The 12698-nt window shown below is 37.0% G+C and overlaps 1 protein-coding gene across 2 annotated transcripts in view; it reads right to left on the bottom strand.

Annotated features, from left to right (window-relative positions):
* Positions 1-12698, bottom strand: part of ARAP2 (ArfGAP with RhoGAP domain, ankyrin repeat and PH domain 2) — a 171171-nt gene that overhangs the window by 90099 nt on the left and 68374 nt on the right. For both annotated transcript variants that reach the window (XM_008701374.2, XM_008701376.2), the window contains exons 15-16: positions 2331-2475; positions 46-148 (exon numbers count right to left, since the gene is read on the bottom strand). In XM_008701374.2, coding sequence (XP_008699596.1) covers positions 46-148; positions 2331-2475 — 248 coding nt within the window. The remainder of the gene's footprint in view (positions 1-45; positions 149-2330; positions 2476-12698) is intronic.

The following is a 12698-nucleotide window of genomic DNA, read 5'->3' as shown; positions in this document are numbered from 1 at the left end:
AAGAATATTCTCTGGACTTAGGGTAAATATGCAATATTTAAATACCTTGGCTATTGCCTCTGTCCATTTTCTTTGAGCTTGAGATGTTTCAGCTCCAAATAAAAATGCACGTTCTGAGGGTAAATAGATCTCAAAGGTAAAGATGGGCCTGTAGCACACATGAATAAAAAGATACCATTGTTTATGTTTGGCTCTTATGAAAACAAATAACACAAAAGTTTTTAATTAAATTCCCTTTGAAAACTGGATAATGCTATGAAATCTATCATATTTTTCCACCAATTTATATTTTAATTCATTTGAATAAATGGAATACACTGGATCAGACAAAAGGAATAGTCTTCTGATTATTTAATCAGTTTACTGCATGGCTGTTAATGCCCTGGACACTCATTAGTTGACTGATGTGGCAAAGGGCTCTCTTTGGTCTCCTCTTCCCTCTCAGACCAGGCCATCCTGACACTCTGTTTAAAACAAACACTGTCCAAACCATTCTCTAATCAGCCCTCTTCTTGTCTTATTTCACAAATCTTCCTCCCATTACTCATCTTATCCCAAAATTTTATCTTCTTATTGCAGATAAAATTAGAGTAACATCCCAGGGCCTGAATTGTTCCGGGGCCCTCACCCACAGCTCCAACTATTTCCTGGAACATGGTAAGTACTTTGCTGCTGTTACCTAAAAAAAAAAAAGAATCTCAAAATACCCTATATCAAAGTCATTTTTCTTCTTCCTCTTTTTTCCCCCATGCTGCTTGTATTTGCCTCATGTTTCAATTTAGAGGCATCACCACTTATTTTCTCAACAAGCTCAAAACCTTGGGGTTTGATTTCTTCTTAACAGCAGCTCTTCATCCAGTCAAGATAGTTCATCTCATGAGTTCAATCATAAGATTCTCTCAACTCACTGTTCTTTTTTTTTTCTTTTTAATATTCTCTTCCTCCAGGTAAACTCGCAGTAATTGTGGTCTCTCTTCCTCCCATCTGTCTCTCACCACTTCAGCCAGCTTTCTTCCTCAAATACAAATCTATGTAACCCTTCACTGCCTGCATCACTGAGTCCAAACTCTATAAAGTGTTATTTAAGAAGACTCAGAGCATGGCTNNNGGGCGGGGGGAGGGGGGGGGGGGGGGGGGGGGGAGGAAGAAGCAGGCTCCTAGCAGAGGAGTCTAATGTGGGACTCCATCCCAAAATGCTGGGATCACGCCCTGAGCAGAAGGCAGGCGCTTAACGACTTAGCCACCCAGGCGCCCCCATAGTTACTTTTTAACCTTATTTCATTGTAAATGGTTTCTCCTGCATGTCTACTTATATCAGGAACACTCCATCAAGAATGTTTTATTTTTGAATGATTACATGCTGACATAAACTAGTATTATTTTAAATTATATTTTATTTACTAAATAAGCAACTGAATATGAGAATGTATTTATTTTAATATTTCACAGTAAGCCATATTAAGTTAATTACTCATTTGGAATAAAAGCACTATTAAGATTAAAACAATAAAAAATCAACGAGTAGTTTTGTTGATTTACTAGAAAACAATAGTCACTTCAACTAGTATATACTGGTCATCGTATACTAATGATACTATGTTACATGTAATTTTATGTAAATGACAAAGCTTTGCAAATCTCTTCCCATTCTCATAAAATTTATATTAAAATACTATGTTCCTATAAAACTGATTAATGCAGATTTTAATATTTATAGTTTTTCATTAATTACACTACAAAATACAACTTTCACACCAAGTATCTTAGTTTGTTTTTGAAAGTCCTCACAAAAAATTTATTAAACCATTCTTTGAGTCAAATATATTAAATAAATAATGCTTACTCTCTTTTAATTGCAAATTTTTTGAGACCATTAAAATGCTAAAGTAAATCTTTAGGGAATTTAGCATTTCAATATGGTATTAAATATATTTAGTTTTTGATTTTAATGCAAATAAATCATTACTGAATATTTTCCTTTGAATGATAATGCATTAAATGAATGCATAAATTTTGCTATTAGTCCACCATTTTAAATGAGTAAATCATAAAAATTTTAGGACTCCAGGTCCTAGATTGGAATGCTATAAATTTAAGATTAGATGCAAATACATTAGCCTTTCATAGTACCTAGTGTAATATTTTAATTTTTCTACTTTTTAGAAAATTCCCTAAGGAACTTTCAGAAGTTGCAAAATCATCAGGCTTCAAGAAACTATTACACGTTTCTACAATAAGCTAATGAAGAATTAACATAACGAAACTATTATCTGGTATGATAAATAACAGGGAATAGTCTTCACCTCCCACCTGTTTAATAGTAGACCTACCCAGTATTTAAATAGAAGTCCTCTTTGTGTACAGCCAAGCAGATAACTTCATTGATGTTAATGGTGCCATTAGGTGTGGTAGACTTATCATTTTCATAGTAACTCAAGAAGCCTCCTTCCAAAACACACCACTTTTTATTTGTCTCTAGGAATTTAAAACAAATAATAAACTGAGTTACGCCATAATTCCATTTTTTAAAAAATACATGGTTTAAATAATAAGTGGATTCAAATTTATTAATTTCCTATTTTGTGTAAAGAGTATGCTATTGCCGTGTGGGATATATAGTTGTCACTTTCTCTGCTCTTAAAAAATGTACAATCTAGTAACAAGGAATGTACAAGACAAAAATAACTATGACATTGATGACCAGAAAAGCAGACAGATCCATAAAGGATTTCTGCAAAACTACTCTGAAATAGCAAGGACTGATGTGTACACAGAGTATTCAGAGGAAAACATGTAGTATAAAAAGTAAGACTGTGGTTGATGTTAGGTAGGTTTGCAAAAGAAGAAAGGGGCCATAACCTGCAGTGCCCCTAATGCCTTGAATTTAAAATTCAAACTGAGGGCTTAAGAGGGGAAGGGGATGGGGGAATGGGATAGGCTGGTGATGGGTATTAAGGAGGGCACGTATTGCATGGTGCACTGGGTGTTAGACGCAACTAATGAATCATCGAACTTTACATCAAAAACCAAGGATGTACTGTATGATGACTAACATAATATAATAAAAAAACATTAAAAAAATAAATAAATAAAATAGAATTCAAATTGTAAGGGGTCTTACACTGTGGCCCAGAGGCCAAATTCATATCATCACCTGTTTTTATAAATAAAGTTTTATTAAAACACAGCCAAATGCATTCACTTATGGATTATCTGTGACTGTCTAGGCATTATCTGGAGACAGAGGTAAGGTGCCATTCCAGAAACAAAGTGGTTATAGGACATTCTACAGTCTCCTAGTTACCTGCCCACATTTATTTACAAAATGAAGCCAGTGATAACCAAGACCCAAATTCCAACACTCTCGGCAAGAAATGGAATCTTCTGACAACTGATCCCAAACACTTAAAAGAAAGCTTCCAACATAAAAGACAGAGACCAAAACCAAAATAATATATTTTTTAACTATAACTAATATCAGACTGTCAAGGGAAGATACCGTAGGCATAAAACAAGACCACATGTTTCAAAAAGGAAAATTAAGAACACAAAAAATATGTTTGATAATTAAAAATGGAATCATGAATTTTAAAAATTAAAAAGAAATATCTTCTCCCGTTCTGTGGGCTGCCTTTTAGTTTTTTTGACTGTTTCCTTGGCTGTGAAGAAGCTTTTTATCTTGATGAAGTCCCACAAGTTCATTTTTTCTTTTGTTTCTCTTGCCTTTGGAGATGTGTCATGAAAAAAGTTGCTGTGGCCGATGTCAAAGAGATTGCAGCCTATGTTCTCCTCTATGATTTTGATGGATTCCTGTCTCACATTGAGGTCTTTCATCCATTTGGAGTTTATCTTTGTGAATGGTGTGAGAGAGTGGTCAAGTTTCATTCTTTAGCATAGAGCTGTCCAATTATCCTAGCACCATTTATTGAAGAGACTGTCTTTTTTCCACTGGATGTTTTTTCCTGCTTTGTCAAAGATTAGTTGCCCAAAGAGCCGAGGGTCCATTTCAGGGTTCTCTATTCTGTTCCACTGGTCTATGTGTCTGTTTTTGTGCCAGTACCATGCTGTCTTTGTGATCACAGCTTTGTAGTATGGTTTGAAATCCGGCTGGTATCCAAGATCTACAAAGAACTTCTCAAACTCAATACGCGAGAAACAAATAATCTAATCAAAAATGGGCAGAAGATATAAACAGACACTTTTCCAATGATGACATACAAATGGCTAACAGACACATGAAAAAATGTTCAAAATCATTAGCCATCAGGGAAATTCAAATCAAACCACATCGAGATACCACCTTGCACCAGTCAGAATGGCAAAAATTGACAAGGCAACAAACAACAAACGTTGGACAGGATGTGGAGAAAGGAGATCCCTCTTACACTGTTGGTGGGAATGCAAGTTGGTACAGCCACTTTGGAAAACAGTGTGGTGGTCCCTTAAAAAGTTAAAAATAGAGCTACCATATGATCCAGCCATTGTACTACTGGGTATTTACCCCAAAGATACAGACATAGTGAAGAGAAGGGCCATATGCACCCCAATGTTCACAGCAGCATTGTCCACAATAGCTAAATCGTGGAAGGAGCTGAGATGCCCTTCAACAGATGACTGGATTAAGAAGATGTGGTCCATATATACAATGGAATATTACTCAGCCATCAGAAAGAATGCTTACCCAACATTTGCAGCAACATGGACGGGACTGGAGGAGATAATGCTAAGTGAAATAAGTCAAGCAGAGAAAGACAATTATCATATGGTTTCACTCATTTATGGAACATAAGAAATAGCAGGGAGATCGGTAGGAGAAGGAAGGGAAAAATGAAGGGGAGGTAAATAGAAGGGGGAATGAACCATGAGAGACTATGGACTCTGGGAAACAAACTGAAGGCTTCAGAAGGGAAAGGGGTGGGGGACTGGGATAGACCAGTGATGGGTATTAAGGAGGGCACATATTGTATGGTGCACTGGGTGTTTTACGCAAATAATGAATCATGGAACATTACATCAAAAACTAAGGTATACTGTATGGTGACTAACATAACATAATAAAAAAGTATTATAAAAAATAAAATAAAATAAAAAGAGAGAAAGCTTAGAAAAGAAACTCTCCCAAAAGTAAGAGGGAGAAAAAAGATACTTTAAGATGATGGAGCTGTAAGATTATAGAAGCAATATAAGTAATTATTTCTAAGAAAAAAGATTAGATAAAAAGAGTTTATCAAAGACAAAGAATAATGTCTAAGAATGAAAAAAAAAAAACAAGGAACAAATATCTGTTTTCCACTAAAACTGTATTGTGCATGTGCATGTATTGCTTTGGTAAAATAAAAATTAGGAAAAAATTGCTTATCAAGATCACCAATTAGTGTGTTGCATCCAGATTAAGTTAAAAAACAAAAAACAAAACAACAACAAGAAACCAAAAAAAAAAAAAGGGAATTTGTGGTCAACTCAAAAGGTTTGGTTCCCTAATTGGCAATTCTCAGCAATCTCAAAGGTCTGGAAGCAAAAGCAGGGAAAATAAAAGAGTTTGGCCAAGCTGTTTTTTACTGGGTAAAAAGAAACAAGCAGTTTTGGAGGGTAGCAAGAATGCGTCTGAAATCACAATAGGGATCCAAATACAGTGGAAGAGGGCTGATGAACCAGAACTTAAATTGGTTCAGGGTTGATGAACAAGAATAACTGAAAGCGTCAACAAACTACACGTAGAAGAAGGCCTGACTACAACAATGTAACCATGGAGCATTACTTCAAAGGTACAGAACGAGCCAAATTCTGCTAATGCATCAACTATGAGAATATCAGTCCAGAAAGTACAGTAATATATAACAGGTTAACAGAACATCTGAGTCAATGCACCTATGAGTATCAACAATGGTCCATACACATGAAAACAATATTGTGATAAATGGAACTTATGCCAAAGATGATTGTGATTGACAGTGGAAATGGATACAGGGGGAAGAGAAGTTATTAGCTGCTACAACTGAGGAGACTTAATGGAAGTCAGAAACTACTTCCTATGCAGAGAAAGGGGAACCCTCCTACACAGTTGATGGGAATGCAAGCTGGTGCAGCCACTCTGGAAAACAGTATGGAGGTCCCTCAAAAAGTCGAAACTAGAGCCACCCTACAACCCAGCAATTGCACTACTGGATATTTAACCCAAAGATACAAATGTAGTAATCCAAAGGGACACCTGCACCCCAATGTTTATAGAAACAATGTCCATAATTGCCAAACTATGGAAAGAGCCCAGATGTCCATCGACAGATGAATGGATAAAGAAGATGTGGTGTATATATATACAACGGAATATTATACAGCCATTAAAAAATGAAATCTTGCCATTTGCAATGATGTGGATGGAACTAGAGGGTATTATGCTAAGCAAAATAAGCCAATCAGAGAAAGACAATTATCACATGATGTCACTGATATGTGGAATTTGAGAAAAAAGGCAGAGGATCATAGGAGAAGAGAGGAAAAAACAAAACAAGACAAAACCAGAGAGAGAGACAAACCATAAGAGACTCTTAATCTCAGGAAACAAACTGGTTGGGTGATGGACATTGGGGAGGGTGTGTTATGGTGAGTGCTGTGTATTGTGTAAGACTGATGAATCAGAGACCTGTACCCCTGAAACAAATAATACATTATATGTTAATAAGAATACGAATAAGAATAAGAATAAAAGATGTGTATACATCCCCCCTCACGACTGGGCATCCCCCATGGCTGGATCTGGCCTTGCATGTACCAATAAAGGGTGTCTGCCAAAAAACAAAAAAACAAAAAAACAACTACTTCCTAAAGGCTGTTCCCTTTTAATTTTGAAAATAAAATTCTGGGTCCTTTCTAAAATGATGCAATGCTTATTTGCTAGAGTGGAGTCTAATGGAAGACTGTGGAGCTGGGAAGAAAGCGTCATTTCGGAAATGGGTCTATTCAGGCTTGTTCTGCTCCTACTGAAGTCTGGAAATTTTGTACAAAGATAAAGTATGTATTTATCTACTTTGCTCTTTTAGTGGGTTTGACATTATTATACATTTCAAAAGTACCCATGTTACTCCTTGCATTTAGCTTATTTCCCAACTGAACCCTTGACACCAAAAATATAAATGCAAGAGTTCAAATGAAAGGGATGAACACTAACCAGACGCAGTGATTTTATATAATCTGTCTCTACATTGTCAAAATTTGTTATTAATCTTTATCATTTCCTTTTAATTCCTACTTTAAAAAATTAAAACAATGAGCTTTGTGAATAAAGCAAAAAACAAAAACAAAAAACAGCACTAATCATCCCATGTATTTCCTAGTGAAAGACACTAACATGAAAATTAAATTCTAAAACATGTTATTTTCTATAGGTTTTAATGATATAATTCAAGGTCTATAGTTTGCAAATAACTCTGAATAAGTGAGGTAAAAATATTAAACTCAAATGTTTCTAAAAAAGAAAAGCTGAGAAGAAAAACTATTTGAAACTTTCAGTCTCTTGAGATAAAAAAGAATTATTTTTTAATTATCATCTCACCATCCTATTCCTGGACTCTAGAGACTGTACAAACTCTCAAATTGTAAGTTATTGCCAAGAATTACATTATATAAGCAACCCATAATGTTGCATTTAAAATATACATTAGATCTATAGATTTTAAGGCTAATAAGGTTTATACATACAGATGTAATGTTAAAATCTGTACATCAGATAATTGCCTGATTATCATTATAGTATAGTTATTTCAGGGAATGTCCTTCTTTTTGAGAAATACACAATGAAGTACTTAAGGGTAAAAAAAAAAGGGGGGCAAAAGTCTGCAACTTTTAAGTAATTCTAAAAATACACACACATATATACACATGTGCACACATACACAGGAAGAAAGAGGATAAAGTAAATGTAAGAAATTAATATTTGGGAAGTTTGGGTAAAGGGTATACAAAAATTCTTTGTACCATGCTTGCAACTTTTCTGCAAGTCTGAAATTATGTTAACACAATTCAAAACGAAAAGTTAAAAGAAACTATAGATTACCCTCATCTTTAAAATTCCCTTTACTGCAGGTAGGGTGATAATGAAGAAAGAAAACAAGATGATGTGTTTAGCCTCCAAAACCATCAAGAGGAGAAATACTTAAAAGGCCCAAATCCTGAGAGTTTCGGATCACTGTATTCTGAGTAACTGCCAAATGAGAAGCTGAATCAGAAATGGCAGAGGAAAACAGCACAAAGAATGTCTTGATGGGTGCTGGGAAAGAAAGCTCACAGAGACCAATCAATGCTGACTGGAAGGTGATATACCGACCATGCAGGACCTCAAATCCTGCGTCACAGTGTGTACTCTGCACCGTTATATGAAAATCATGAAAGGCCACCATTTTTAAATGAGCATTTATTGTAGATTTCCGAGATATAAGGAAAAGTCAAAGTACTAACCAACTGGAGTTATAAAACAACTTCACAACAATGTACTCAGATGAAGAGGATAATCCTCATAAGAATAATGCAAAACAGGTACACTTACTGAGTATGCAGATAATTACTGGCACAGTTAGGAACCCCACCCCCTGTCCTCAAGCAGTTTGCAGTCCAATCCAAGAGGAGGTAAATCTGGAATAATAACCATGGTGGAGGCAGGGATCCTTTAGGGGTTGGAAGCATGTGTGGAGGGAGGCCATCCTCAGACTAGAATGATAAACCATTTCACAGAAAAACACAGCTTTTGGAATAGTTATTTATGACTGAAAAGACACTAAAGTAGCAAAAAATACATTTTGAGCTATAACCACTCCATAATTCTGGGAAAAAAAACACTGTGAGAAAAGTCAAGGAAAGGGGAAACTGCCAAAAATCGATCTGGCCAGAGAACCAGATTACACATGAAGTTAGCAAATAGGAAAGCTGACCACAGACCCACGCAGAGGCCAGGCCCCAGGAGTCTTATGTGACAGGTGTTCAGGAGTTCGTTCCTTTCTCGGCAGACAAGTGGGAGTCGTTGGAAGGTCTTAAACAAAAAGTGCCAAATGCAAGAGCATAAAATAAATGTAAATGCAGTATCTAATTATGTAAATTCTAATGAGAAACGAATGACAGATCCTTTAAAAAGGTGAGTACAAACTCATTTTCGGTTTGAAATATGAGCTTGAGGGGATTTAGTCCTATAGCATCATCACCAGTATAACCCTTGATTTGCTTTTTTTTTGGGGGGGGGCGGTAAGTGAAAATGGGCCAGAGGTCAGACAAGCAGGCACAGACATTACCTCTGAGGATTTATAATAACAAAACTGTGATAGGAAATCTTGGCATTCCTATTCATTTGGGATGCAATGAAGGGCTTATGCTGGGTTGCATTGCTTTGCTTAGCCCAATTCAGATATGCTCTCCTAACTCTGACGTTGACAAGACACACTCTGCTACAGAGGAAGTCTCACTGTTAACCAATTACCAAAGATGTCCACCAGAAATAAAACCGGGGCCACAGAAAGGTTAACTCTCAGGACACAAGCTGTTTGTTTGACAAAGGCTGGTGTGTATGGTGGTTGCACTGGCCGGAGGGGTTGTTCATTCTTTCTATTCAATCTTGATATTTAGATCAGAGAAGAAAAACATTACTGGAATTTGTCCAAACACAAGAAAGGACTCCAGAGGTGAGCTATTGAAATACCACTATGAAGTGACGTGGACACTACTGTTGGGAACACTGGGTGACAGCTACCACCTGGAGGATATGCCTACACTTAGAGGCTAGTAGGAAATCAGAAACAGTTGTGTAAATAGACCCTCTGCTGCTGCTTCTGCTGCCCTCACCCCTTCCTCATCATATTTACGTGCCATGCATTCTTCTCTACACATTTTACATACATTAACTCACTGAATCCTCAGAAAAGCCCTACTAGGTCAGTTCTATGACACATCCCTCCCTTGTGCCCTGTCCACAGGCACAGAATGGTTACCTGACTTCTCCAAGATCACACAAGTTCTTAGCATCAGAGCGGAGAGTAGAACCCAGGCAGCCAAGCTCTGGGAACCTAGCCTCTTGGCCACTTAACAATACTGCCTCTCTGCACCTGTTACACATTTGAAGCATGTATGTCCATTTTTAAAACATACTAGAGAGAGCAGAAGTCACACGTGTACACTAAATCTAAGACAGTGAAGGCAAGCTATTATTTTTTGAAACCGTGAAGTTGTTTCCTGATGAAGGATTTCCTAAACTGATAGTATTCAGCATTCACTGAAAATAGGAATACACACTAGGAATTCTTTTCATTTAAAATAAATGTGGTTTAGCCTTGAACATTTTTAGACTACACAAGCTAGGCATTTCTAGAACAAAAGATCTTCAAAATCCCTCAATGCTAATTTATGAAATTAAATATTAACAGACTATATAGAGTTTCTAGCAAACCATATCAACCACTTTCTTTTTAAAAATCAAACACCGTGTCAGCAAATCACGGTAAGACACCAAGGGGAAAAAAATACGGTTGAGGGGAGAAAACAGAAAACAAAACCAGGATGCTATTATTCAGCTCTATACTTAGGTTTAACGCGAGCTATCAATCTTTCTTTTCATGAACACTAAATTGAGAAGAAAAAAAAAAAGAAAAAGAAAAAGAAAAATACAGATCAGTCTTCATAACCTGAGGCTAGAAGAACCTCAAATCCTGAAAACTTGAACTGACAATCTGAAGCCTCGTGTAACTCTCTGAAGGACCGCATGCATTTTACTCTTTTTTCTTCCTGTTTAATCATTTCGCTCTACGGCTGTCCTGACACGCACTGACGGAGTGCTGCAGTCCAGGTGCTTGCCATTCGGGGGCAAAGGCGACAGCCACGCTTTCATCTCTAAATCTTTCCAAATAATTCATTTGTTTCCATAAAGCAGGTGCTCAATAGGAGTAATACTGCTACAGCGTCTTGAGAGAGAAAAGAAAAAACGACGACGACAAAACCAGAACTTTGTGTCTTGGTAGTTCGACTTTTTCTTCATTTTTAAGCAGACGCTTTCCGAACAAAATGTTTTGTGTCAGCGATTATATAATTTTTTAATTGGAGTCTAGTGGACACACAATGTTCTATTGCTTTTCGTTGTACAACATACTTTTCAGGTATATGACAGTGATTTGATAATTCTGTACATTGTGCAGTGCTCACCATGACAAGCATGGTCATCATCGGCCACTATTTGTCACTATACAATATTATTACAATATTACTATCTTCCCAATGCTGTAGCTTTCATTCCCATGACTTAATTACTTCACATTTGGAAGCCTGTACCTCTTAATCCCCTTCACCTATTTTGCCCATCCTCCCCAACCCCCCTCCCCTTTGGCAACCCCTGGTTTTTTCTTTGTATTTATTATTTTGTTTCTGCTTTCTTTATTTGTCCATTTGTTTTGCTTTATAGATTCCACATATAACTGAATTCATATAGTATTTGACTTATGGCACTTAGCATAAGGCCCTCTAGGTCCATCCATATTGTCCCAAATGGCAAGATACTGCTGTTTTTTATAGCTGAGTCATATTCCATCGTATATATACCTCATGTCTTCTTTATTTACTCCTCTATGGATAGACATTTAGGTTGCTTCCATAACTCAGCTACTGTAAAAAATGCTGCATATACCTTTTTGAATTAGTGTGTCTGCTTTCTCTGGGTAAATACCCAATGGTGCAATTACCGGATCATATGGTTTTCCTATTATTAGTTTTCTGAGGCACCTCCATACTGTGTTCCACAGTGGTTGCACCAAGGTACATTCCTACCAACAGTACATGAGGGTTCTCCGCATCCTTGCCAACATCCACTTCTTGTCTTTTAGATACTTGCCATACTGACAGGTATAAGATGGTTTTGATTTGCACTTCCCTAATGATTAGTGATGTTGAACATCTTTTCACATGTCTGTTGACCCACAACTGCATCTTTCTAGGCACAAGTCAAAAACAAAATATTAACAAGTCTCTTGCACTTTTATACCAGTAATAACTTGGTAAGAGAAATTCCACTTATTCAACAAGTATTTACACATGACTACCGTGTGTGGACACTATTTTAGGCACCAAAGATTTGATAATCTTGACTAAGCCAGCAAATGCTAATGTCCCATTGAGCTTTCACGAAAGACAGAGAGAGGAGAGAGAGAGAGAGACCAATAAAGGAGGGGTCATCTTCATGCAATAAATGCTATGATGGAAATAAGAAGAACCCCACGAAAGGAAAGAGCTACCAGTGACGGCATACTACAGTAGCACTAAACGGATGCCTGAAAAACGAGAAAAAGCCAGATTGGGGGAAGTGCCCTCCTGGCAAAATGAACAGCAATTGTCAAAGTCCAGAAGGGCAGAAAAGAACACGACATGTTGTAGGAGCAGAGAGGAAAACAGTGGGGCCAGGCCTGTGAGTGCAGGGAGGAATAATGTGAAATGAAGAGGGGAAGGGACAGGAGGGTCTCTTAGGTCACACTAAGGAACAGGGATATATTCTGTCATAGGAAAAGCTGCCGAATATACTCAAACAATGAAAATACAAGATCTGATCTACATTTTTAATGATCATTAAATCTGCTTTTGGAGAATGGTTTGGAAGGAAGCTAGGGTCGCTACTGGGAGAAAAATTACAGAGGCTGCGGCAGCCCTGGGAGGACGTGATGGGGCTGGGAAGGTGGAGAGGA

Source organism: Ursus maritimus, unplaced genomic scaffold (genome assembly GCF_017311325.1).
Source record: "Ursus maritimus isolate PB19 unplaced genomic scaffold, ASM1731132v1 scaffold_8, whole genome shotgun sequence".
NCBI lineage: Eukaryota > Metazoa > Chordata > Mammalia > Carnivora > Ursidae > Ursus > Ursus maritimus.
This window is presented reverse-complemented; position numbering and strand designations above follow the sequence as displayed.